We start from the raw sequence: 24,790 nt of genomic DNA on the forward strand, positions 1-24,790 counted from the left end.
CCTGTGGCACCTGGGAGAGCCTGGCCTCCTCTCCCCTCTGCTGCCCCTGGTCAGAGGGTGTGAGCTGTGGGCCCAGGACAGCGCTCAGGGCTTGAGGCAGGCAAGCACTAGCCCCAGTACAGAAATAAATTGATATATTCCGTGTACAAAACATGCTCCTGCAGGCCCGGCCGGGCACTCCCGCACATATAAATAAGGCCCGGCCCGGCCTCCCCTCTGTCCTGCCCGCGGGGGCCAGCGCCTGCGCCGGGGCCACCCCTCCCGCGGGACCCCCGGGCTGGCCGGGGTCACTTAAGGTCCACATCAAAGTCCAGCACCAGCAGCTTGGTCTCCTCAGTGCCGTTGCGGCTGCCCACGGCGCACACGAGTTTTGTGTTGGAGGCACGGATGCGCCACACGACCCCCCCCGAGCCCCCACTCTCCAGGGCCACAAGGTTTCGCACAAACTCCCCTGTCTTCAGGTCCCACAGCTTCACTGTGCCATCGTCCGAGCTGGTCACCACGAACTTGGAGCTGAACTGCAGGCAGGTGACAGCGCTCTGGTGCTTGCTGGGACCTATGGGGAGACACCGGTGAGCCCCAGGTGCACCTACTGCTGTGTGACAGGGGTCCTGCCACATCTGGCAGCTCAAAGCCACCCAGCCCCGGCTCCTCAGGGACACCCACCACTCTGTCCAGACACATCTGGCAGCTTGGAGCCACCCCTGCTCCCTCTCATCCCCCAAGGGAGAGAGCTGCCCCTTCCCAGCCCCCTGATGGCAGGGATTCCCCACTGCCCAAGGGTGAGGAATCCCTTCTCACCCTGCAGTGTCTGCAGGCACTGCCCCGTCTTGATGTCCCAGATCTTGACAGTGGAGTCAGCGTTGCCGGACACGAGGATGTTGTCTCGCAGCTCCATCCCACTGGTGAGCGACTGGTGCCCCATGAGTGTGTGCAGGCAGTTCCCACTCTCCACATCCCACACGCGGATTGATGTGTCCAGGGACCCACTCACGATGTGTGTCCCATCAAACTGCCAGAAAGAAGGGGTTCAGCTCAGCATCGAGGCCAGGAGTGTCCCCTGGTTTGGGTGCAGCCCACAGCTCTGGTATCCACTGGTTTGGGATGCAGCACCCCCAGTTCCAGCACCACCACCAGAGACTCCAGTTCAGCAGCTGCGACGTGGGCTCACACACCTCTTGGCTTTTTGGGCTGTGGAAATGCTCCAGGGAAGGGGCATGGAGGAGCGTTTGTGTCCACAGCATATGTGTGTGTGGGAAGTCGGGTCAGGGGGGCAGAGACTGTCCCCACAGGACACAAACATGGTCCGTGTGTCCTTGCATGGCAGATACATCCCTTCAGGGCACAGACATGGCCCACATGTCCCTGCAAAGCACACAGGGCCCTGCATGACACAGACATAGCCCATTTGTCCCTACAGCACATGTGGGACCTTTGGCAGAGCTTGTGCCCCTTGACTGGAAGGCAGGAGAGCGATAGGGCAAGCCAGCAGGAAGGCAGGTTGTACCTGCTGGGGAGTAGGGAGGGCAGGGGAGCCGGAGAGGGGCAAGGCAGCAGGAGGGGACGTGTGCAGGCTGTACCTGCAGTGAGTAGACGCGGTTGGTGTGCCCCTGCAGTGTATGGGTGCAGCTCTCGCTCTCAGGGTCCCACACCTTGACTGTGTAGTCATAGGCACCACTGACCACCTTGTTGCCATCATACTGGACACAGCGTACGGCTGCCACGTGCCCCATCAGCACGTGCAGGCACTGCCCCGTCTCGATGTCCCAGAGCCGCAGTGTGGCGTCCCGGGAGCCACTCACCACCCTGCAGGTGAGAGAACACCTGGGGCCCAGCTGCCAGGGCAGCCCGGGGGTAACAAACCTCAGCCCCTGTGGATATCCCCCCCTCACACAGCACCCCTCAGCCCCATACCTGTTGCCGTGCAGGTGCATGCAGCGCACGGTCGATGTGTGTCCGTACAGTGTGTGCACGCACTCGCCGCTATCAGCGTTCCACACCTTGAGCGTGCGGTCAGTGGAGCCACTGATGACAACACTGTCCCTCATCTGGGAGGACCAAACCCCGCCGGTGTGGCCCACCAGCGTCTGCACACACTGTGGGGAACAGGACACGAGGGACAGGTGAGCCTCTCACACCTCCCTGCAGATGCTGAAAAGGTTAGCAGAGAAATTTTCCTGCTTTTTACAGCTGCTTGGACAGTCTCCTTTCTCACGCAAGCTAGCTGTAAACAGCGTGGAGATTTTTGTAAACCAAGACTTTATCTCACAGGTGCAAACTTGTTATGAATAGTCTTGTTTTCCACACTAAAGAAAATATTTTCAAATAGGCATCGTAGCATTCAGCCAATCACTCTGGGAGGTGTATGGTCAAGCACCCAATAATGTCATTTCTCTATTGTGAACCAAGTTATATAAACAAGGTGATAATTAATTAAATAATGCCATTTATCGTGGACTTGAATTCCGTGTCGTTCTTTGCGCCATCCCTGCGGACTACAGCAACACCTCCCCACCCCCGGAACAGCACAGAGGGGCCGCACAACTCCATGTCCTTGTCATAAAGGGCCCAAACTGAGCCCGGGAGTGAGGGTGTGGCCTCACTTGTACCCAGCACAGGGAGGTGGTCCCTGCCCCAGACCTCTGCAGTGCCAGTGACAGTGCCACACTCGCCTCCCTGGTGACAGTGACACTCACCTCCCCTGTGACAGCTGACCACACTTTGAGCGTGTTGTCATCAGAGCCGCTTACGATGCGATTCCCGCAGAACTGCAGGCAGGTGATCACATGGTCATCATGGCCCTTCAGTACCTGTGGGAGCACAGGGGTGTGTGAGGGGCAGTGTGGACCCCCCCAGCCTGCAGGACACCCCAACACAACAAGCGGTGGGAAGGCAGCAGGAGCTGTGGGGAGGAAAGGCAGATGGGTCCCCAAATCACCTGCACCCCCTGATGCTTCTGCAGGGCAGCAGAGCTGGGGTGTGTGGTGTGTTTGGCAGCTGTTGCACAGGGGAAGGGGGCTACTGGGGAACAGGGAGTGGGGGCTCAGGAACCCAAGGCCTGCAGGAGCAAGAGAAGGGGTGGTGGAGACTCTGCCCAGGGGCAGGAGGGATCCCCAGGGAGAGATCACCAGGGTTCTGGGACCCTGCACAGAACATGGCTGAGCCCTGTGAGGCTGCACCTTCCCTGGGTGCTGGGGCTGGCTGCAGCCCTGCATGGGGCCTTGGAAAGGGGCAAGGGGAGGGACCCCCTTTCTCCAGGCCCAGGGGACCCCATTTCTGTTGCCCCACTGCCCTGAGCAAGCTGGATCTGCTCCCTGTGGCAGATCCTGCACCAGCTTCCCCATACCAGTCTGTATGGTCTGTCCCCAGAGGAACCCCCACCAACCCCTCAGCTCTCCAGGGTCCACCGCTGGCAGGGACATTCCCAGGCCCACCTTGGGGACCACAGCTCCCCAGAGTCTGTCCCTGCTGGGACACACAGACCAACCTTGGGGGGCCGCAGCTCCCCACTACGCCAGTTCATGTCGATGCGGTGCTGGCGCAGGAAGGCGAATTTCCAGGGGCTGTACATGAATCCAGGGCTGAGCAGGCGTCGCTTCCGCAGGTGTAGGGGCTCCTCGATCCCTGCAGGGGACAACACAGTGGTGCCTTACCTGGGTCAAGCCTGAGGTGGCCCCCCAGCCCCCAGCCAGGAGGGCCCTCACCTTCCTCACGGCACTTCTCCCTCCAGAGCAGATTGTCCTCGGCCAGGACCCTCCAGTAGCGGCAGGTCTGGGCAGCACGGAGCAGGTCCCGTGGCTCCAGGAAAGACAAAACGTACAGGGCCAGCTGCAGGGGGGAGAAGGGTCACAGAGGGGTCACCAGAGGGGTCAAGTCAGGTCAGGCCAGGCCCCAACTCCACTCACCTCCTTGGGCAGCAGGGAGATGAAGTCCCGCTGGAACTGGGGCTCGATGACCTGCATCATGTACTTGATCTGCGCCGGCTCGCAGCGGTCAATGAGCTCATCCAGGGCCAGCAGCTTCTCAGGGCCGCTCCAGCGCTGCAGGGGGACCCCCAGTGACCCCTGGCTCTGTGTCCCCAGCCAGCCCAGCCACAGCCCTGGCAGCCAGGGCTCTTGCCCCAGGCCAGGAGCCCGAGGCAGGTGGGAGCTTGGTGCATCACAGGAGGTGGATCACAGATGCTGTGTGACAGGTGACCACCCCTGGCCAGGTCTGAAACCTCCTCTGTGTTTTCTCACACAAGCAAAACTACCCAAAATCCACCGTGGGCCCAACTCCTGCCCATAGCAGGGATCCCTTAGGCTTGTGTCCCTCCCATCACACCCAGGCTGCCTGGAGCCACCAGGTGAGCTGTACCTGGAAGGTGCGGAGCCAGTCCTGTAGCTCAGGTGGGGGGGCCACCGAGGGGATGCGACGGCGCCGGGCCTGCCCCACCTTGGCGTTACGCAGGTCCCCAAAGGTGGTGGTGGGGCTGGGTGTGCAGGGACCCAGTGTCCTGGGAGAAAGACCAGGCACAGGTGAGGCTGTAGCAGAGGTGGCACACATCAGCCCTGCTCCAGGCCACACTGACAGAGGCCCTAGGAACTGGTTCCCGCCACTGGGAGCTCCACCCCACTGACCCCTTCTCTTTGCTCCCACCCTGTTGACCCCTTGCTCACATCCAGCCCAGCCTGCTCAGCAGACAGGCAACTGGTCAGGGCTGGATCTCACCTGGGCCAACCCCTGCTTGACCCAGGTGGCTCCATCATCCTCCTGGGGTGGGCAGCAGGAGGTATGTGTTGTCCCAGCACACAGAACCCCCTTCACCTGCTGCAGTCAGAGCCCCCCCAACCCTCACCTGCCATAGTCAGAGCCCTTGCACAGCTTCTTCCCGGGGGACAAGGCCCGGCCGTCCGGCCCGTTCTCTGACTTCCGCTTCATCTGTGGGACACAGCAGGTTGGAGTGGCTGGGACAAACCCAGGCAGACCCCTGCAGACTCCCTGCCCAGAGCTACGGGGCAGATCCCCACCTGCTCCTGCTTTCCCCCTTCAGAGTCCATATGGCAACAAGGCATCCCCATGCAGGGCAGGGGGCTGCACCAGGGCCAGGCAGCACTGGGGACTGGGGCAGCACCTCCTTCCCCCACCCTATGAGCAAGGACCCCCATGCAGGGCAGGGGTTTGCACAGGGGACTGGGGCAGCATCTCTTTCCCCAGCCCCAGCAGACAGGCATCACAGAACCCCCAGCCCCCCTTCCCACTCCTGCAGGTGCCCTGAGTGCTTCAGCAGTCCCTGGCCCCCCGGTCACCTTGGGGCGCAGGTGCCGCAGCAGCCCCCCATCCCCAGTGCGCTGCAGGTAGTCGATCCAGCGCTCTCCCAGGGTGTAGTACAGGTATACATTGCTGCTGTCTTCCCCCTCCTCGCTGCAGCAGCTCCCTTCCTCCTCCTCCTCCTCTTCCTCTTCTTCCTCCTCCTCCTCCTCCTGCTCCCTGGTGGACCTGGGGGGCTCCTGTGGTCCCTGCCCCCCAGAACCATCAGGGTCTGCTCCGGACCTGGGGGTACCCTTCCAGGGTCGCTCTGGCTCCCAGGGCCCTGGCGCTTCCTCTTCCTCCTCCTCCTCTTCCTCCTCTTCAGCCACCACCTGAGCAGGGAACAGGCAGGGGGCAGGGCTGGCTCCACACCAGCCTTGGGCTGCTGGAGACCAGGAGACGGGTGCGGGCTGGGAGTGCTGCTGGATGGCTGCCAGTGAGAGCCATGGCCCTGGAGCACAGGGGCTCCACTCAACAGCACTGTGGGGGGTTGCAGGGTGGAGAACCCCCAGACCCACAACCATAAGCTCCTCCAGAATCCAGTGAGGTTCCCCTGAGCTCCCCCAGAGCCAAACCTCCTCCCTTATCCCTGCACCTGGCAGCAGGGACCCTTCTGCATTTACCTGTGCTGCAGGTGCCCTGTGGTCCTCACTGTCCCCCAAGGGAGTGGGGCTGGCCCGTGGGGGCCCCTCGGGGCCCGGGCGCCGCCGGCACGTCATGCGCTGGCTGTTGAGCTCCAGGATGCGCGTGGTAATGCCCTTGACGTGCAGCAGGTCATCCAAGCAAGTGAAGCCCTTCAGCTCCTGCGCGGAGGGAAGTCAGCCCTGCCCAGAACAGAATCCCTCCTGCTCCCACAGAGCCCCCTGCCCAAGCAGCCCCGCAGGGAAGAGTCACAGCACTGTGAAAGGGAGGCAGCAACCCAAAAGTGCCAGCTGGGGTAGGAGCACTGTGCCCCCCAGATGAGCAGTGCCAGAATGGGAAGTGAAGCTGCAGTTCCAGGGCAGGGGAACAACCGGACACACGCAGACACATACATGTGCTAGGCACCCACCGTCCCGCGGGACCTCGGGCCAAGCACTGCCCAGCCCCGACCTGGGATCAGCTGCCTCCCATCATCCCTGCACGGGCTCCCGGAGCGCCTGCCATGGGAGGAGCCTGGCGGGGCCGGGCTGTCCCGGGGCAGGAGCCGGCGAAGAACCAGCGCAGCCCCCGGGCCCGGGAAGGGCCCGACTGGCCCTTCTGACTCGGCAGGGTTCGATCTACGGCGCTGCTGCTGCTCCCCACAAAGGGCTGCAATAGCACCACCGCCCCGGACAGGCCCTGCTCCAAACCACCCTCCCTTTGCATCACCGGTTTCTGCCCTCCCGCCTCCCGATGTTCCCAGCATACGTGTCCCGAGCATTTGGACATCCATCCCTTCACCTCTCCTTTTCCAGCCCAAAACACGCCAAGCGCTCCCAGCCCTGCCTCGCCCGGCCGCGGCGCTGCCCATCCCCGTAGCATCAGGGCAGGGCTGCCGCTGACCCGCCCGTATCTGCCGGGGCTGGGGCCCGCGGTGCCGCTCCCACTGCTCCCGGCCGTGTCACCGGCCGCCGCAGGATCTCCCGGCAAGCACTTCCCGCCCCATCATCGCCGGTGACGGAGGTGGTCGGGGCGCGGTGCCCGTCCCGCCGGAACCTGCGCTCCCCCGGCTCCCCGCTCCGGCCCGGGGCGCTGCCTGGACCCGGCAGCGAGGGACGGCGGCACCGGCGGCGGCTGCGCTACCCCGGCCCCACGGGCACGGGGCGGGACTCGGGGATCCCGGCCCGGCCCCACCTGCCCCGGCTACCGGGACGGAAACGGCACCGTCGCCCCCGCACTCGCTCCCCGGCCCCCACCCCGGGGCCGACACCGCCACGGCCACCCCTACCCCGGGGTCCCGGGCCCGGGTCGCTCAGCGCGGGGTGTCGTCCCCGCCGCCCCCCCGCACCTCTCTCTTGCGGACGATTCCGCGGGCGCGGCGACGGCCGATGCCGCTGAGGGCACCCTCCAGCTCGGCCACGCCGGCGCGGTTGATGTCCAGCTTGGCCCCGGCGGGGCCCGGCCCGCCCGGCCCCGACATCCCGGTACCGGCTCCGGGCGCTGCCCCGCGCAGGCCCGACAGCACTGCGCACGCGCGGCCCCGCCCCCCGCACGCGCACGCACAACTGAGGGAACAGCGGCTTTATTGGCTGCGGGCGCGGGGCCGCCCGGTTGGCCCCGCCCCCTCCGCCGCGCGCCGGCCCCGCCCCTCCCGGTCACCGCCGCTTGTACAGGCACGGCCGCAGGCGCAACCCGGGAGCGGCGCCGGGCCGGGCCGGGCCCGTCTTGGCGAACTCCAACAGGTAGAAGTAGGAGCTGGAGAGGTCCTGAGGGCGCAGGAACAGCCAACTCCGTTACCGGCACCCTGGAACCCCCAGCCCCCTCCAGCTCCACTCACCACCGGCCCGACACCGCGGCCTCAGTGAACTCCGGGTCCCCCCTTCTTCCTTCCAGACTCCATTGTGCCCAAGGCCCTCCTTCCCCCAGCTGCTGGTTCCGAAGCCCTTGTGGGCCTGAGTACCCCGGCCTCCTGACCCCCAGTGTACTCCTCTAAACGCCCAACACCCATCATCAACCCCATACCCCAATTCCCTCCGGCCCCGGGATCCCCAGCCCCGTCCTGGGCTACATGCCCACCTCCAGGCCCCGCACTACAATCCCAGTGTGCCCCAGGCCCCCCTTATCCCCTCCCAGACCCCAGCACCCCATCCAACCCCCATCCGAAACTGCCACAGTGCACCCCCATGGTCCACGGGACCTCCAAACCTTCCCCCGGGACTCCACCCCTGTGCATACTGGTCCCCTCGTTCTCCCATCTGCAGTCCCCCAGGTACCAATCCCTTCCACCCCCATCTACTTTTACCAGCCCCATGTCTGCTGCACACCAGGCTGGGCCACAATACACCCCTCCTCCTTCTGCTCCTTCCCTGGGCTCCCTGGTTCCTGGTGCACCCAGTGCCCAGCCCTAGGCACACCTGAGGGCACACCTGGCGACGCACCTTGGAGACGGTCCTGAAGCCCAGCTGCGTCATGGCCTTCAGGAAGGCACGGGTGTCCTCGAAGCGGCTGGCCACCTCGGCCACCATCAGGGTCCCCCTGCAGTCACTCGAGCTCTGAGCAGGGCACCCAGGCACCCCCAGGACACTGCTCAGCATCCCTGCTCCTCCCCCAATCCCCCACTGCCCCACAATCTCTGCCTACCCGAGCTTGAGCACACGGTTGGCCTCTCCTAGGATCTCCTGCAGGTTGGTGCCCATCAGCGCCAGGCAGAACACGGCCACATCCACCGACTCAGCCGCCAGTGGCACCTGCCCACCCCGGGACACCCCGGGAAAAGGAGGATGATGAAACGGCCTGGAAGCCCCTCTGCACACCCCCGGGAGCGGGAGGAGGAGGATGGTGATGTAGATGGGGCTGGACAGCACCCCCAGACTCCCCAGGATTGTGGATTCAGCCGTGCCCCATCTCTGGGTGCCCAAAGCGCACACCCAGTTTTTGAATAGACACACCCGTGCTGCCCCTCCCGCACGGGACCCTCGGGTCACCGTCCCCCCACCTGCACCCCTGCAGCCTGCCCAGCAGCACCCACTCCCTGCCCCGGGGGTGCCCCCAGTACCTTGGCCATGTCACAGACGGTGACCCGTGGGCTCAGCGGCACCAGGTCGAAGCAGTGCACCTGGTTCCTGACACTGGCGGCCAGCGTGCAGTCCCCACACCCGAAATCCGCCACCACTAGCGACGCTGGCCTGGGGCAAGGGTAACGGGATCAGAGCGGCCTGGCCCGGCGCCTTGCCTCCCCGGCTCACGGTCCCCCGCTCATCCCCCGGCCCCACCGCTCACCCCTCAGCCCCGCCATTCACAGGCCCCCCGGCCATCCCCTGGCCCCGCGCCCCCCAGGCCCTCCCCGGTCCATCCGCCGGCTCTCCGCTCAGCCCCTGGCCCCCGCTCACCGGCCCTCCGGTCCATACTCCCCCTCAGCCCTCGCCCTCCCGCTCACCGGCGGCGCAGGTAGCGCACGATGCGCTGCACGGGGCGCTCGGGCCAGCGCCGCACCTGCCGCTCGAAGCCCCGGTGGTACAGGTGGAAAGCGGCAGGGTCGGCGCGAAAGAGCCGCGCCGCGTCCCCGCTGCTGCCGGTGTAGAGCTGCTGATTCAGGTACCGGAACCGGGCGCCGAGCAGCCGCTCCTCCATTCGCGCGCGGAGCGCAGCCGAGCGGCCCGAGCGGGGCTCCGGAGGAGCCTCCGTGGGGCCCGGCGGATCCGGGGGGCCCGGCCCCGAGCCCCGCTCCCCGTCCGACCCCGCCAGTGGCTCCCGCTGCCGCTTCTGCCGGTTCCGCCGCTGCCTCCGGCTCAGCCCCGCCGGCTTCCCGGACTCCCCCGCCGGCTCAGCCGGGCCATCTGGGGGCATCAAGAGGGGGGTCAGGGCGCGGAGGCGGCTCCCTCCGGCCCGCCGAGCCCTGGAGACGTCCCGGTACCTATGTCCGGGTGCTGCCCAATCTCCCGGGGCTCGTCGGGACCGGCCGGGAGCTCCCCCACCGCGGCCCGCGGCCCGCCGGCCTTCTTCCGCTTCCGGGGCCGCTTCCGCACCGCCTCGCCGTCCCGGCCGGTCCCGGGCAGCCGTCTCTTCCCCGTCGTTGGCCCCTGTGGAGAGTGGGGGCCGGTCACTTCCGCGCGCTCGGGACTGGCCCGGCCCGCCGCCCCCGCGCCACTCGCTTACCGGTCGACCCGGGCACTCGGGGGCGCCGCGGGGCAGCGGCTCCACTGCATCGTTCCAGCCCTGCTCCGCGAACATGGAGCGGGGACCCTCGGTCGGTACCGGGACCCACGTGCTCCCGCTCGGGAAGCGCCGCGGGAACAGCGCCACCTCGCGGCCGGAGGACCGGACGGGGGCCTCGTCTGCACGGGCGGTGCCGCGGCCGCCCCGCCCCGCCCCCGGCAGGATAACCGCGCCCCAGTCAACTTGGCACGCCCCATAGCCCCGCCACCACCCCGCATAACCACGTTCTCAGACGATGGCCCCGCCCGGTGCCCCCGCCCCGTGCCCCGCCCGGTGCCGTGTGGCGGAGCCGTGGCCAGGGCGGGTTCCGGCCGGCAGGGGGCGCCGTGTCGGGGCGGAGCCCCCGCGCTGCCCCGCGCTCGCCGCAGCCGCCGCCCTGCGGAGCCGCCGGGACACGCACCCGGTAACGGCGGGACGGCACCGGCACCGGGACCGAGCAGGGACAGGTTGGGGAGGCCGCGAGTGCGGCTGCGGGCGACCCGAAGCGGGGCTGGGCCGGAGACGGACCTACCGGAGGCGGGGCCGGGTGGGGGAGCTGCACGGGAGGGGTGGGGGGCGCAGGGAAGGGCTGGGGGTACAGGGGGGGGATGGGGGGAGGGCTGAAGGGGACGGACTGATCGGGCCGCAGGGCAGAGCGGGGCCCTAGCAGCTGGTTTGAGGTAACACGGGGAGACTGTGTCTGCACATCCCGTCCCCTGCCCCGGGTGCTGAGCAGGGCCGAGGTGGGCGCTTGGCGATCCTGGCAGGGCTGGGGCTGGTCGATCCTGGCAGCCCCGCGGGACTGGGTCGGGGCCGGTGGGTGACAGGAGGGCGCAGTCCCGGGCCGAGCAGGGGACAGGGTGGGGCGTCCCCATGATGGGGTGTCATTACTGCGGTGTGAGGTCCCACAGGACCGGGACCGCTGTGGGATGTCCTGGGGACCCCTTTTCCTGAGGTGTCCGCATATGGCTGGGGGATAAATCTCACCCGGGGCCGTGGGTGTTCTGGAACCGGGACAGGGCCAATGCTGCCATGGGTGTGCTGGGGCCATTGTGGGGCCTGTGAGACCCTGGCAAGAGTCCAGGGCTCTGCATCCCACCCCTCTGGAGCTGCCGGGGGCAAGGGGTGCAGGCAGAGTCCTGAGGGGTAGCAGCAGGCGCTGGCAGCTAGTGGGGGTTCCAGCGTGTCTGGGTGGGCATCAGATCCTGGGGGATCCTCCAGCGGCAGGTTTGAGCCCCAGTGGGTGCATGTCGGGCATGTCATAGTCTATCTGTCTCCGTTCCCACACTGTGAGACTCACTCCATGTCCCTGCTCAACACCATAGACCCCCAGGCAGGGGGTCCCATGCTCACAGCCAGGGGCTCAGGGGAACATGGGGAGCAGGAGGGTGCTCTATGCCTGGCTCTGAGCTGGGGTGCCCATGGATTCTAGGAGAGTGCACGAGGCTTTGGGGTCCCAGTTTCTGAGCATGGTGCCATGCCAGGCACAGCCAAGTGGGTCAGGAGGGTCATGGGGCTGCAGGATCCCATGCTGGGGATGCTGAGCTCCCCCAGCCCCATTCCCCCACCAGATCTGCGGGATCCCATCTTGAGGGTGCTGAGCTCCCCCAGTCTCACTCCCCCCCGGAGCTGTGGGCACAGCCTGTGCCTGGTGATAAGCCCAGGGTTGCCAGCCTGGCTTCCTGAAGGCGGCCACGGCCCCGCTGGAGTCACCCAGGCTCTTCCCCTTGGGCCGCCAGTCCAGCTCCAGCCCGGACCTAAGCCTGCCTGCGGCTTCCTGGAGAGCTGCAGGGATGGGGCGGGAGGGGACAAGGAGGGGGCCAGGAGGCTCCTGTACTTGCTGTTCCAGGGACCTCCCAACCGAGGGGTCAGGGGTCCCCATGTCCTTACCCACCTCCCCTCCCGCAGCCACCATGGACGACATCTTCACACAGTGCCGGGAGGGCAACGCGGTGGCCGTGCGGCTGTGGCTGGACAACACCGAGAACGACCTCAACCAGGGGTGAGTGGGGCTGGGCTGGGCGGTGGAGGAGGCTGTGCAGGGCTCGGGGGGCTGTGCTGGGGGTTAGTTTCCGCTGCTCTCCATGGAAAGGCAGGGGGCAGACGGCAGGACACAGCTCCTCCCCACTGGAGGAAGTTACCGCATCGCTGAGGCACGAGGCTGAACATCCTCTGGCCACTTCCTCACAGCCACAGCTAGGGCTCAGCTGGGCTGGGGGTACCTCCCCTGTCCCCATGGTGGCAGCTGTGTCCACTGACCATATCCTTGTGCCCCCATCCCCTCTCTGGGGAGCACCATGGCAGATGCGTGGGCACACAGCTGGGACCACTGGGGCTGGGAGTTGTGGGGGGCACTCTGTGTGCCCGAGTGTCTGCTCCCCACAGCCCATGCCAGGGGTCTTGCAGGACTGTGAAGTCCAAGATGTGCTCACAGCCATTCAGCAGCCATGTTTGGGCCGGGCATAGGGCTTGTTGCATCTGCCTGCAGTATGTGCAGCTGGCACAGCTTGACCCTGTACCATGACCCCAGCCAGGCCATGGCCGTGGCATTCTGGACATGCTCCAGACAAATGGCCTCCCTTGGTTGTGCCTCCTTGCCCCTCCTGGCGGTCCCAGGCACATGGAGCTCTCTCCCAGACCCACAGAAGATGCCCAAGGGACTGTTCTGTGCCAGGTACCCCTGCCTGCAGGGCCATGGTGGGGGCAGATGGGGTCTGCTGTGCCAGGGGGCTGAAGCGGGACCAGGAATATGGGGAGTCTGGGCTGGAGGGAAGCCAGGGCTGCAGCAGCCCCTCTGCCAGTTCCTGATCTCCATTTAAGGCCCGGCTGCCACCTCCTCCCTTACTTGGCCACGGAGTGGGGGGATGGGGACAGGATCCAGCTGTGATTCAGCCTTGGAGGAGACAGGATTTGGCCTGGGCTGGTGGGGCCCTGGTGGGGGTGGGAGTGGGATGGATGTTCAACCCGGTCCCTTGGCCCCCACGGCTGGTGTTTTGAGGATGATGCCAGTGGTGCCTGGGCCAGGGGGCTACAGTTGAGCAGAGGCCCCTGCCATCCTGCAGGGACGACCATGGGTTCAGCCCCCTGCACTGGGCCTGCCGCGAGGGCCGTTCAAATGTGGTGGACATGCTCATCATGCGAGGGGCTCGCATCAATGTCATGAACCGGGGGGATGACACCCCACTGCACCTGGCTGCCAGCCATGGCCACCGTGACATCGTGCAGAAGGTACCTGTCCCCTGTGCCAGCACCTGCCCTTTCCCACCTCCTGTGTAGCCCCCCACACTACCCTTGTGAGACTTGTTCCCCTCATCACCTGTCAGGAACACCTGGCATCCCCCCAGTGCCTCTGAGCTCCCCACTTCTCACAAACTCCCTCCAAATCCCTCTGAGCCCCACACCAGCTTGGCCCCCTCCCTACAGCTCCCAGCATGCTGCCCCTGCATCCCCCAGGACAAGGCACAAGGAGGATGGGGATCTTGCCTGGGCTTACAGGGAGAGTCCTGGGCTCACAGGGACTGTCCCCTGTCCCTAGCTGATGCAGTTTAAAGCAGACATCAATGCGGTGAATGAGCACGGGAACACACCGCTGCACTATGCCTGCTTCTGGGGACACGAGCAGGTGGCTGAGGTGAGTGGGAGCATGGGCAGCAGGGAGGGTGAGGTGGGAAGGGGGCTGAGGGGAGATCACAAACCACAGTCCTCGCTCTCTGCTCCCACAGGACCTGGTAGGCAGCGGCGCCCTGGTCAGCATTGCTAACAAATATGGTGAGACCCCCACAGACAAGGCCAAAACACCACTGCGAGAGGTCCTGAAAGGTATGAGGGTCTCCCAGGACCCCATAACTGACACAGCCTCCAGCCAGCCACAGCAGGCTCTGGGTGCCACCCTCCTCCTCCTCCCTCTGCAGAGCGTGCTGAGAAGCTGGGCCAGAGCCTCACCAAGATCCCCTACAAGGACACGTTCTGGAAGGGCACGACCCGCACCCGGCCCAGTAAGGACTGGGGGTTCCTTGGGGGGTGCCATGGGTCCCCCCCTGCCCTGTTGGCGCTGCTTCCTGGATCCAGCAGCCATGGGCATTCATCCCCCTTCTACTGTAGGGAATGGGACCCTGAACAAACTTGCTGGGATTGACTTCAAACAGCTGAGCCTGAGCCAGAAACTGAACGAGAACCAGTCGGGAGAGGTGGGTCCCTCTTGCCCCCAGGTGCATGCTGTACCTGTGCAGACCACCGTGTCCTGGCCCTGCTGGCACAGCTGTTCAGGAGTCCCATGGCCACGTGCAGGGAGGGGGCTCCTGCCCAGCTCAAGGGGCTCCCTCTCATTGTGAACCCTTGGTCCCATGGGCTCCAGAGGCCCACGCGGGGGCCTGGGGATGCTAGGGACTCTGCACCACTTTCATGGTGCCTGTGTCCCTGCTCCTTCTCCAGCTGTGGAAGGGGCGCTGGCAGGGCAATGACATTGTAATCAAAATGCTGAAAATCCGGGACTGGACGACGCGAAAGAGCCGGGACTTCAACGAGGAGTACCCAAAACTGCGGTGAGTGCTGCACCTGCCTGGAGCCACCCCGGCATGTGCCTGGGATCCCTACCAGCATCTGGCCAGGGCCACCCTGACACCTTCTTGGGGCAATGACAGCTCTCAGGGTATAGGGCATACAGGAGCCTCCCGGCTCTGTGGGGCCAAGAATGCTCCAGGGTGGTGGCCAAGGGCTGGGAGGCCCTGGAGGATGGCAGAGGGCAGGCGAGGGGGTGCAGGCAGCCCCTCCCTGTTCTCAGGGCTGTCACTTGTCTTGCAGGATCTTCTCCCACCCCAATGTGCTGCCGGTGCTGGGCGCCTGCCAGGCCCCTCCAGCTCCCCACCCCATCGTCATCAGCCACTGGATGCCCTACGGCTCCCTGTACAACGTCCTGCACGAGGGGACCAGTGAGTGCTGGGGAACGGTGGTTTTGGGGGCAGCAGGAGGCTCTCCAGCCACAGCCCTGAGGTGGGCTTAGGGTGGGTTGACCCCCTGTTACCCCCTTCCCAGATTTTGTGGTGGACCAGATGCAGGCGGTGAAGTTTGCCTTCGATATCGCGCGGGGCATGGCCTTCCTGCACACGCTGGAGCCCCTCATCCCACGCCACCACCTCAACAGCCGCAGCGTCATGGTGAGTGGGGGCACAGCCCCTCTCCCACGGCAGGGGGGCTCTCAGGACAGGGGGGCTCCTGCTGACTGCCCACTCTGCCCAGATTGACGAGGACATGACAGCACGAATCAGCATGGCTGACGTCAAGTTCTCCTTCCAGTGCCCGGGGCGGATGTATGCCCCGGCCTGGGTGGCTCCTGAAGGTGAGTGCCCAGTTCCCAGCCCCCCCAGACTGGCCCCCTCACCCCCAGTCCCACTCAGCCCCCAGCCATCCCCCAGCCCTGCAGAAGAAACCAGAGGAGATCAACCGGCGCTCAGCTGACATGTGGAGCTTCGCAGTGCTGCTGTGGGAGCTGGTGACACGTGAGGTGCCCTTCGCTGACCTGTCCAACATGGAGATTGGTATGAAGGTGAGGGGGTGGGGGGGCAAAGGAAGTGATCTGGGTCAGAGTTAGGGGAGAAGTTCTGGCCACTGAGGGTGGTGAGGCCACAGGTTGCCTGGAGAACTTTGGCTGCTCCATCCCTGGAAATATTCAACGCCAGGCTGGACAGGGTGTGGAACCACCTGGGCAGGTGGAGGGTGTCCCTGCCTGTGGGAGCAGGGCCCTAATCCTGACTCTGGCCCCTCTTCTTGCTTGCAGGTAGCACTGGAGGGGCTACGTCCCACCATCCCCCCTGGCATCTCCCCCCACATCTGCAAGCTGATGAAGATCTGCATGAACGAGGACCCAGCCAAGCGCCCCAAGTTCGATATGATCGTGCCCATCCTGGAGAAGATGCAGGAGAAGTAGAGGGGAGGTGCCTCCCCTCTCCAGTGCTGCCTTGCGCCCCCCACCACCCCCAAGTGCCTTTAGCCCTAGAGACGGGGCAAGCAGAGGACACCCCTCACCCTGAGCCAGCCACGGACACACGGTACAGATGGCACTGCCTGTGCTGGAGCTCTGCAAGCTCCGGACCCCCACCCAGGGTAGCCCCTCACCAGGGTAGCCATAACCCAGCCTCTGGGCAGCCCCCAATCCAGTGCAGCCCCCCTACCCAGGGCACGGCATGTGGCCTGGCCCTGCTGCTGGGGGATGGGGCTGTGAGGCCCCCTGTCCCCCTTGCTGGGCACAGCCCAACCCAGGACTCAACCCCCCAAGGCTGGGGGGGAAGGGGCAGGCCAGGAGAGGCCCCCTGTGGTGCCCAGCACTGCCCCCGCTTTGCGCTTCACTGGCCACTTCCCTCTGGTCCCAGAATGGCCACTGGCAACCAAATAAACATTTGGTATGGAACCAGTTGCTGGGGTTCAGGGCGGGAAAAGGGGGGGGAGTTGGACGGTGGGAGAGTGGCTGAAGTGATTGGGGGTCTGGGACTCACAGGGGCTGTCTAGGACTGAGGGTGGGGCTGGATTGATAGGGGGCTGCCCTGCAGCCCACAGAGCCCTGGGCACAAATCAGCACCCACAGCAACCCTCTGGCGCCCGGCGCAGGTAGATGGGCACAGGGCCCCCTCGGGAGGTGCCCGGTGCAGGAGGGGTGGGTCAGGGTCCCATCCCTGGCTCCATTTGTAGTGCTGCCTGTGCAGCCCCCAGGGCATTCTCTGTGGGAGATAAGGGGCAGTTTAGGGAAGGAGAAGGAGGAAGAGTAATTCCTGGGTAATTCCTGTCCCCCCAACCCCACTCTGCTCCAGCACTGTCAGGAGCACTGAGCTCCCTGTGACCAGCAGAGGGGGGTGAGTGTGACGGCCCCCCTGTGGAGGATCAGGGCCAGCATGTGTGGACACAGGCATAGGAGCAAGGCTGCCTTCCCACAAAACCCTCCTAGGTGTTTAATGGCACTGACACAGCCCCTACAAACTGCCCAAGCTCCCCCGTGCTCTACGTGAAGTAATGCGGCTTCTTCACGTTGATGCCGTATTCGGCCAGCGCTGGTGTCAGGTCCTCCATGGTCAGTGTGTACTTCTTGTCCTGGGGGACACGGGGCAGATGGTCACCGCAGAGACAACCTGGGGGTGTGGGACCCCCCAAGGTGCAAGGACAGCCATGTCCTGCTACCAAAGGAGCTGCTAGGTGGCATTAGAGCATTCCCAGCTCCCCACATTCTGTTGCTCTGTGCCCTCAAGACGTCCCCAGACACCTAGCACCAAATCCCATCGGCCTTGTGGAGCCCCTGAACCCCAGATATGGCACTAGGAGGGTCCCCAGGACCGCCCCCCCCCACTCCAGCTCCTCCCCAAGCTGAGAGCAGCAGCCGCTGCCAGAGTGGGGTGGAATGGGCTGCCAGGGACAGCTGCTCCCCCACCCCTGGGGTGCACCAAAGTGTGTCCACAAGCTCACTGCCCCCCTTATGTCCCCTGTGTCCCCTCCAGCCCCTCCCCACCTGAAGGGACCCACCATAAGCCTGGCGGGTTTTGGGATTTCTGCACCTCAGTGTTCCTGCACTCAGTAGCTGCAGGCGCAGCCCCATCCCCAGAGAGGATGTTCCCCGGTTCCCTCAGCGCCCTCACCTTGCTCTTGCTGCGGGAGCTGCCCGAGGCCGTGCCCTTCATTTTGCAGTGCTGCAGCGCGTCATTGGCGATGTCTGAAATGAACTTCTGTGCCGCCAGCGAGATCAGGCGGATTCTGCGGGACAGAGGCCATGTCGTCGAGGCCACGGGGGTCTGTGGGCCCCTCTGCCGGACCCCCACAGGGTTCCTGCGACTCCCCCCACCCTGCGGCCACTCACATGCGTGGGTCCGAGGCCTCAAACCCTGCCCGGTTCAGGTAATACCCTGTGACGGCGTCCGGGATCTGGGAAAGGAAGAGTTGGAACAGCTCCACGGCCCCGTGGGAGCGTTTCCGTATCCTGCATCCCGTCGCACAGGAGCCGCCCCGTATCCCAGTACCGTGGGCCCTGCCCCGTGTCCCGTCCCGTCCCGTCCCGTCCCGTCCCACAGGAGCCGCCCCGTGTGTCGGTACCGTGGGCGTGTAGTCCTCCAGCTGCATGAGGAAGTCCACGAGCGGCGTGGTGGACACCACGGGCTTCACGTCGCCGTTGGCCGCGGGCGGCACGTACACGCCGTTGGACATGGCCCCGTCCGGGGGGGCGGCCACGGCCGCGGACACCGGCACTGTGGGGCAGCACGATCAGTCCCAGGAGCCCGGCACGCCCGGCCCCACCGACACCGGCAATGCGGGACAGCGCGTTCAGTAGGACCCCGGGAAACCCGCAGTCACCGGACGCCGCTCCCCCCGGCCAGGGCGGCTCAGGTCGTCCCGCGGGACCCCCCGTGCGCGGGACCCGTCCCCCGCCGCCCCCCATCTCGACTCACCGGGCCCCCTCCCGCCGGCAGCACAGCCCTCGGTGGCCCGCGCCGCGCCGCCCCCCGCAGCTGGCGCGGCCCCGGGCCCGGCGCTGCCCACAGCGGCCGGGCTGGGCTTGCTGCCCTCGGTGGGGCCTGGTGGGGCCGCCGGGGCCGCGGGCGCGGGGTCGGGATCGGCGCTGCCGCTCATGGTCCGCGGCCCCAGCCTCAGCTCCACGCCTGCGCGCGCCGAGCCACGCTATTGGCCCCGCCGCCCCCCAGCCCCGCCCCTCGCGCCGGCCCATTGGCCCGGCCGGGCCCCGCCCCGCCCTCCGACGCTCATCGCCCCGCGCGCCCCCTGGCGGAGGCGCTGGCACAGAGAGGCGGGGCGGGGCTTGACGCGTTTATTGGCCCCGCCCCCCGCGGCCCCGCCCCGGCCCAGCTCCGCCGTGTCCCGGGGTCCGCTCCCGGTGTCCGCTCCCGGCGTCCGCTCCCGGCGTCCTGGTCAGCGCGGCCCCAGTGCCCGCAGCAATCGCGGGAAGTTGGGGGTGCCCCAGCCGGTGACGGGGTCCCAGGCGGGGCTGGCGCAGAAGCCCTGGCCCTGCACGGTGCCGTCCAGGCAAGACAGGTGGCAGCCCTGGATCACCTGCGGGGACCGGCCTCAGCGCGGGGGCTCAGGGACCGCCTGCAGTCCCGAGACAGCGACCTCCGGGGAACAGGGACCACCCTGGACAGGGATACCATGGGCACAGGGACCCTGCCCGCAGCCCCCGAGACAGCCGCCCCTGGCATCCCTGAGCTGGAATCCCCGGGGCACAGGGACCACCAGACATCCGACACGGGGACCCCCACAATGCCCCCCATGGCATAGGCCGCCGCTGTCCAGGATCCCCTCAGGACACTGGCAATATGGGACAGCATGTTCAGCTGGACCCCAGGACCTCTGCAGTCACTGGACACCGCTGCCCCAGCCACACAAGGGAACCTGCCCCACAAAGCTCACAGGAGTCCATGGGGACCCCCCAGGACACCACTCCCATGGGAAGGTCAAGGGGAACCTCAGGACACTCCTCCCATGGGAAGGCCATAGGGAGTCTCTCCTGCTCCCCAGCAGGACAGGGCTGGCCCCTCCCCAGGCACAGCTCTGGGAGCAGGAGCCCCAGGACGACCCCTCAGCCCCTGGAACACCCATGGCCTTCCCAGCCCCAGGCCTCAGTCCAACACTTCAGGACACCCACAGTCCCCTCAGCCCCCAGTACAGCCCCTGCAGCCCCCATTCCCTGCCCCACTCACGTCGTAGAATGCATCACCAAGCCCTTGCTTCTGCAGCTGGTAGAGCGCAGGGTTGAGGAAGCCAAGGGGTGCCAGCCCCCGTTGCAGGCGCCGGTCATTAATCAGTGCCACCATGCCTGCCACCACCGGTGTGGACGCCTGCGTGGGCACAGCCTCTCAGCCCAGGACCCCCACCATCCCGAAGGGCAGCAGGGGACGAGCTCCTTACCGAGGTCCCTGACACCCAGGGCAATGGGATGCGGTTTGTCACCACCCAGTAGTTGTCGGAGAGCGCAGCCAGGTCAGGGTAAGCGCGGCCGCTGCTGTTGAAGTAGGAGCTGGGTGGCAGCTTCGAGGCTGAGTGCAGGAAATGCCCGACAGCAGCGGCCTGGGGATGGCACGGCCCATGGTTATCCCCAAAGTCCGCTGTCCCCCCTAACTCTAACCTCTGCAGCCCCCAGCCTGGCAGCGCAGGTGCCCCTCACCTGGTACTCGGGCATGGGGAAGACGTTGCTGAAGCCACCCCCACTGATGTAATCCGTCACCTCCTCTGTCACCAGGAAGGGGTTCTTGAAGGACGTGCCACCCACAGTGGTGACATAGGGGCTGGGGAAACAGGGGGACACTGCAGGTGGGCACACAGCTGCCTGGGCCTCAGCAGCCACCAACAGCCCCCTCTGCTACCACAACCTTGCCCCACAAACCCAACAAACCCGCAGGAGCTGCGCAGCCTGCAGCTCTGGGGTCTGTAAGCATGCTGGTGAGGACCCTCAGGTGACCTTCCAGGGGCTCAGACCCCACCACGGCCAGGGCCAGCAGTGCCCCACAGGTCTGTGCGCACCCAGCTCCCTCCCTCACCCACCTGGAGGCTGGGAAGCTGGGCCGGAACGTGTGGTTCCCACTGTGCACCCGCCGGCACCCAGCACCTTCATCACCTGCCGGCACACAAACAGATGACAGGGGATCACGGCCTTCCAGCCACCCCTTCCACAGCCCCACTTGGCGCTTGGTGCTCAGGCTCCACCATGCCAGGCCCTGCCCACACCTGAGGCAAACAGGATGGTGAGGCCACGGGCCGCCGCCTTCATGAACTCGGTGTTGACGCGCTCCATGTAGGCGTAGGACAGGCTGTCCTCGTCATCCCCATAGCTCACCGAATGCACCCAGGGCAGCGCAGACATGTTGCTGAGCAGCAGCAGCCAGGCCAGGAAGGGCTCCTGGCTCTCATGGCGCCCTGCGAGGACATCGGGGCAGGGACATGAGGGATAGCTCCTCCAACACCAGGGGTGGGGGACAGCGCGAGGGGTCCTGCCTCGTCAGCACCAGCACCTTCGTATGCAGTACAGCCCCATGTGTTCCTTCCTATGGGCCATGGAGTCACAGCATGTCCTGCCTGGAGCTCCGTGAGCTCATTCCGGGGCTCCTCACATTGGATGACACCAAGCTTCAGCTCAGCCCATGGGGTTGGCAAGAGGGTCATCCTTATCCCGGGACAGGGGGCTACACTCACGCCCCTCTCAAAGACTCTGCCCCAGGGCTGCAGCCACGTGGGCACTTGTGGACTCAGCGGGGCCTCAGCTCCTCCTCTGGCAGTAGGTCCCAGCACAGTGGTGCATGTGCCACCTCCACACATTCCACCTGCACTTGTCCAGGTCCCTCCCTGCCCCCCAGTCCTCTTCACTGGGAGGGGAGCAGAGCCCCAGCCACCCCCACTCACTCTCGGTCACCCATGTCACTGTCCCTGCACCCTTCCCACACTAGTAACCGTGTGGGGGTGGAGGGAAGGGCAGCTCTGGGCTGCTGCCACTGTCACCATCAGGGACAGAGCCATTGGTACTCACCTGCTCAGCCAGTTCCCAATCTGGGACAGGGACACTGCCCCCAGCACTGTGCCCTGATCATGTTTGTGCAGGCTGTTTGGCAATTTGTTTTCCCAAATTCCCTCACTCTCCCTCATCCTCTCCATTGGGAGACACGTGGGTGGGGGCTCAACTCCAGCAAGGCTAGAAAATCCTATGGGAGGAGGGCTGTGCCCTCCTTCATGGGAGCTGAGCTCCCAGCTGCTCTGCACAGTGCCAGCAATGAAATCCCTGCTTCAGGACACTCTGGATGTTGAAGGTTCGCACGGTTCAAAGTCACTACACAAACTAGGAGTGATGTCCCTAGGACTTGGGAATCCAGTGCCAGCTCTGACTTGGGGAGCACATGGTGCACTCTCACAGCAGCTGGGAAAGCACCTGGGGCTGTACTACAGCCAGCTGTCTGCACAGCCCTGCAAGCTCTCCCCTTGCTCCTCCGAGCACCCCCCTCTCCTGTTCCAGCCCTTCCCCTCACACCTCCAAGCGTTCCCTTCCCTGCTCTGGGCACTCTCCTCACCCCTCCAGGCACTCCCCTCCTCCCTCTGGGTGCTCCCCTTCCCTCTCCAGGTGTTCCCCCTGCCCCTCGGGGCTCTTCCCCAGTACCTGCATTGCTGAAGACCCAGGTGGAGACATTGGCGCCTGTGCTCATGATGTACTCCACGTCCAGGCTGGCCTCCAGCCCGGCTTTGCCATGGCCCTGGTGCCCCACCACCCGGTCCACCTGTGTGCGGTGGGCAAAGCCACTGCCAAAGAGCTGCATGAACTCAGCCAGGTCAGCTTGGTGGAAGTACTGCTCGAGAAACTGTGGGACACACAGGGACAGATTGTTTTCTCTTGAAAAAACAAGGTAACATTTTGATCCTGACCTAGAAAGTTGCCCAGCACGGGTCTGTGCTACACCAGGTACTCCCAGCAGCCACTGAGGGACACCCAGCTGTCCCAGGATTCCCAGAACAGCACCAATCCCTAGGACTGCCACAGCACACAGGCCTCTGACCCGGGCAGTTGTTACCTGTGCACAGGCCTGGCTGTTGTTGGGCAGGAGCCCCACGTCCCTCCCTGTCATGTTGTATCTCTGGCGCAGGACGGCCGGTGTCACGCCCAGGTGGAACAACGCTCTTGTCAACCGCGGGTCCTTCCTGGCCCCGGCTCCGCTGCCTGCCACGCGCTCCGTGGGGAACCGGTGCATCCCACCCACTGCAGCAGAGCCCAGTGAGATGAGAGAAGCCATCAGGGCGCAGAGCCCCACGAAGGCAGGACACAGCCCTTGGGCTCTCCATCACCGTCCCCACATCTACATGGGCAGGCCAACAGCGGGGCTTGGAGAGCCCAGCCCTGCAGCCCCAGCCTAAGGAAAGAGCCTCCTCAGCCTTCCCACAGCTGAGCCATGGCCTCAGCTTGGCACCCCCTGGACTTTTTGTGGGACAGTCACTGGACTCCATGTAACAGGGATCTGCAGGAGGGAGGTTCGTCCCCCCAGAACCAGCTGCACCTGAGCTCCGCAGCCTCACTCACTCCCCCCAGGTGGGACATACCAAAGTCCAGGTGCTCTGCGAGCTCTGCAGGGACACTGTAGGGCAGTGGGGACCGCACCAGGCTGCGCTGGCCCTGCACGTACCGGTGAAACTCTGCCCCAGGGAGCAGGTGCTCAGCCGTGCTGCAACACAGGGACAGCCACTGTGGGATGGGACAGGACTAGGACACAGGGACGGCCATCAAGGGATGGGACAGGGCTGGGAGAGAGGGATAGCCACTACGGAATGGGACGGGACCAGGACACAGGAGCAGCCACCACAGGGCAGGACAGTAGTGAGACACAGGGACAGCCACCACAGGGCCACCAGAGCCAGTTCCAGCCCTTAGGGCTCACCTTACGGGCAGATAACACTCCAGGAAGTCAAGGGTGGTGACACTCCGGCAGTCCTCTACACCATGGCCTTGCAGCCACTTCAGCACTGTCATCAGCGTGGCTGGAGAAGGCTGGACCAAGTCCCTCACCTGCTCCAGGGACAGGTACTGCCCTGGGAGGCACAGAGGGGTTAGATCCCCTCACAGGCCCCAGGGGTTGTGGGGGCTCAGGCACGTGGCCGTTACCGTATTGTGGGGACTGAGGGTCCGAGACAGCCTCGACAAGGCGGGTGAGCTGGACAGTGCCGCGCTGCCGCAGGGCGAAGGTCAGCTGCACTGGGTACCCAGGATCCACACGGCCAGCATGGGCCCAGCCAGGGGGCACGCTGGACGGTGGGCGGTGAGCGGGGGCAGCACCGGCACCCCGGCCCGCCCCGGCCCGGCCCACCGCCCCGCACCTACCGGAACGGCTGGTCCCGCTCCAGCTCCAGCGCCAGCCCCGTGGCGCAGCTCCAGGCGGCCACACACAGCGCCAGCATGGCGGGGATCCCCCAACACCTGCAACGGGCTCAGGGGAGCACTGGCACAGCCGTGGGGAACCGGGACTGACCGGGGACTGACCCCCGAGCCCCTGTCCCCAGGGAGCCCCGCCTGAACCCCCCGAGACCCCGTGACGGGAGAGCCCGTCTGACTCCCCATTACCCCGGGTCTGGGGAGCCCCGCCTGAATTCCCCGAGTCCCACCGCCGGGGAGCCCGTCTGACTCTATTACCCTGTCATTGGGGAACCGCACCTAACCCGCGAGCCCTCATCACCGGGGAGCCCCGCCTGACCCCCGGTCCCCGTTGGCACCGTCACGTGGGAGCCCCATCGGACACCCTGAGCCCCCATCACCCGGGAGCCCCGTCGGACCCCCCCGGTCCCCATCACCCCGGGGCCGGAAAGCACTCCCGTCCCCGTTACCCCCACCGCCAGCGGGGAGCGCTCCGGGGCCGCGGAGCCCCGCCCGGTGCCCGCTCGGTGCCCGCCCGGTGCCGGTTACCCGCGCGCCATCCCGCCGCGCCGCCGGTGACGTGTGCGCGCGTGACCCTCGGGCACGTGGGGACACCAAAACAGCGCCCACGTGACCGCACGTCACGTGATGGGCGGGGCCGGGAGCACGGGGCGGGATCGGGCCGGGATTCGGGCCCAGAGCTCCGGGCTCGGCACCAGCTGCCCCCCTCGGCCACTCGGCGGGGCTGGGCGGGCTTCAGGCACGGTCCCGGCCGGGAGTCCCTGCTCGTCGGCGGCTCAGACACGGTCCTGGCCGCCCCCGCCC

At 66.0% G+C, this 24,790-nt stretch overlaps 4 protein-coding genes across 14 annotated transcripts; 1 reads left to right on the top strand and 3 right to left on the bottom strand.

Moving 5' to 3' along the window:
* Positions 1 to 112: 112 nt before the first annotated feature.
* RRP8 (ribosomal RNA processing 8) lies at positions 113 to 10,265 on the bottom strand. 7 transcript variants are annotated; one of them, XM_039554151.1, is made up of 18 exons: positions 10,066 to 10,265; positions 9,824 to 9,989; positions 9,347 to 9,746; positions 8,966 to 9,095; positions 8,551 to 8,657; positions 8,349 to 8,445; positions 5,913 to 6,092; positions 5,289 to 5,621; positions 4,838 to 4,920; positions 4,357 to 4,495; positions 3,906 to 4,040; positions 3,705 to 3,828; positions 3,488 to 3,624; positions 2,697 to 2,810; positions 1,915 to 2,096; positions 1,581 to 1,806; positions 802 to 1,012; positions 113 to 556 (listed from the first exon to the last, which is right to left on the bottom strand). In XM_039554151.1, exons 1-18 carry the CDS (start codon positions 10,138 to 10,140, stop codon positions 288 to 290), a joined length of 3,108 nt encoding a protein of 1,035 aa, XP_039410085.1. In that variant the 5' UTR covers positions 10,141 to 10,265; the 3' UTR covers positions 113 to 287. The 7 variants fall into 7 exon arrangements, with proteins under 7 accessions (XP_039410085.1, XP_039410080.1, XP_039410103.1 ...); XM_039554146.1 differs by having other exon boundaries at positions 5,289 to 6,092; XM_039554157.1 differs by lacking the exons at positions 113 to 556; positions 802 to 1,012; positions 1,581 to 1,806 and having other exon boundaries at positions 1,993 to 2,151; positions 5,289 to 6,092.
* Positions 10,266 to 10,463: 198 nt separating this feature from the next.
* ILK (integrin linked kinase) lies at positions 10,464 to 16,507 on the top strand. Of its 3 annotated transcripts, none has more exons than XM_039554267.1 (13): positions 10,464 to 10,571; positions 12,013 to 12,106; positions 13,167 to 13,332; positions 13,640 to 13,735; positions 13,827 to 13,923; positions 14,016 to 14,099; positions 14,206 to 14,291; positions 14,536 to 14,645; positions 14,905 to 15,032; positions 15,136 to 15,257; positions 15,340 to 15,439; positions 15,516 to 15,646; positions 15,878 to 16,507. In XM_039554267.1, exons 2-13 carry the CDS (start codon positions 12,018 to 12,020, stop codon positions 16,025 to 16,027), a joined length of 1,359 nt encoding a protein of 452 aa, XP_039410201.1. In that variant the 5' UTR covers positions 10,464 to 10,571; positions 12,013 to 12,017; the 3' UTR covers positions 16,028 to 16,507. The 3 variants fall into 3 exon arrangements, with proteins under 3 accessions (XP_039410201.1, XP_039410206.1, XP_039410211.1); XM_039554272.1 differs by having other exon boundaries at positions 10,469 to 10,528; XM_039554277.1 differs by lacking the exon at positions 10,464 to 10,571 and adding an exon at positions 10,630 to 10,651.
* Positions 16,508 to 17,014: 507 nt separating this feature from the next.
* Positions 17,015 to 18,725, bottom strand: TAF10 (TATA-box binding protein associated factor 10). Its single transcript, XM_039554370.1, has 5 exons — positions 18,525 to 18,725; positions 18,172 to 18,323; positions 17,939 to 18,003; positions 17,721 to 17,835; positions 17,015 to 17,181 (listed from the first exon to the last, which is right to left on the bottom strand). Exons 1-5 carry the CDS (start codon positions 18,703 to 18,705, stop codon positions 17,092 to 17,094), a joined length of 603 nt encoding a protein of 200 aa, XP_039410304.1. The 5' UTR covers positions 18,706 to 18,725; the 3' UTR covers positions 17,015 to 17,091.
* A 159-nt stretch (positions 18,726 to 18,884) lies between these two features.
* Positions 18,885 to 24,606, bottom strand: TPP1 (tripeptidyl peptidase 1). 3 transcript variants are annotated; one of them, XM_039554229.1, is made up of 13 exons: positions 24,515 to 24,606; positions 23,936 to 24,031; positions 23,720 to 23,859; positions 23,496 to 23,646; positions 23,161 to 23,282; positions 22,638 to 22,822; positions 22,229 to 22,427; positions 20,812 to 21,000; positions 20,629 to 20,701; positions 20,252 to 20,372; positions 19,996 to 20,154; positions 19,788 to 19,925; positions 18,885 to 19,140 (listed from the first exon to the last, which is right to left on the bottom strand). In XM_039554229.1, the coding sequence occupies exons 1-13, from the start codon at positions 24,523 to 24,525 to the stop codon at positions 19,000 to 19,002; spliced, it is 1,725 nt and encodes a 574-aa protein (XP_039410163.1). In that variant the 5' UTR covers positions 24,526 to 24,606; the 3' UTR covers positions 18,885 to 18,999. The 3 variants fall into 3 exon arrangements, with proteins under 3 accessions (XP_039410163.1, XP_039410178.1, XP_039410171.1); XM_039554237.1 differs by having other exon boundaries at positions 19,132 to 19,221; XM_039554244.1 differs by lacking the exons at positions 22,229 to 22,427; positions 22,638 to 22,822.
* Between the last annotated feature and the right edge of the window lie 184 nt (positions 24,607 to 24,790).

Source organism: Corvus cornix, chromosome 1, assembly GCF_000738735.6.
Source record: "Corvus cornix cornix isolate S_Up_H32 chromosome 1, ASM73873v5, whole genome shotgun sequence".
Classification (NCBI taxonomy): domain Eukaryota; kingdom Metazoa; phylum Chordata; class Aves; order Passeriformes; family Corvidae; genus Corvus; species Corvus cornix.

Bases quoted from the DNA above. Each gene is read 5' to 3' on its own strand.
- RRP8 (XM_039554146.1), bottom strand. From the start codon at position 10,140: ATGTTCGCGGAGCAGGGCTGGAACGATGCAGTGGAGCCGCTGCCCCGC. The intron at 9,747-9,823 runs GTACCGGGACGT...TGATGCCCCCAG, and splicing joins TGGGCAGCACCCGGACATAG to ATGGCCCGGCTGAGCCGGCG. The intron at 8,658-8,965 runs GTACTGGGGGCA...CGGGGTGGGCAG, and splicing joins CCGTCTGTGACATGGCCAAG to GTGCCACTGGCGGCTGAGTC.
- ILK (XM_039554267.1), top strand. From the start codon at position 12,018: ATGGACGACATCTTCACACAGTGCCGGGAGGGCAACGCGGTGGCCGTG. The intron at 12,107-13,166 runs GTGAGTGGGGCT...GCCATCCTGCAG, and splicing joins GAGAACGACCTCAACCAGGG to GGACGACCATGGGTTCAGCC. The intron at 13,333-13,639 runs GTACCTGTCCCC...CCCTGTCCCTAG, and splicing joins ACCGTGACATCGTGCAGAAG to CTGATGCAGTTTAAAGCAGA.
- TAF10 (XM_039554370.1), bottom strand. From the start codon at position 18,705: ATGAGCGGCAGCGCCGATCCCGACCCCGCGCCCGCGGCCCCGGCGGCC. The intron at 18,324-18,524 runs GTGAGTCGAGAT...GCTGCCCCACAG, and splicing joins TGCCGGCGGGAGGGGGCCCG to TGCCGGTGTCCGCGGCCGTG. The intron at 17,182-17,720 runs GTGAGGGCGCTG...CGTGTCCCCCAG, and splicing joins GCTCCCGCAGCAAGAGCAAG to GACAAGAAGTACACACTGAC.
- TPP1 (XM_039554229.1), bottom strand. The intron at 20,373-20,628 runs GTGGGTGAGGGA...CTGTTTCCCCAG, and splicing joins CCCAGCTTCCCAGCCTCCAG to CCCCTATGTCACCACTGTGG. The intron at 20,155-20,251 runs GTGAGGGGCACC...TGCCATCCCCAG, and splicing joins TCCCCATGCCCGAGTACCAG to GCCGCTGCTGTCGGGCATTT.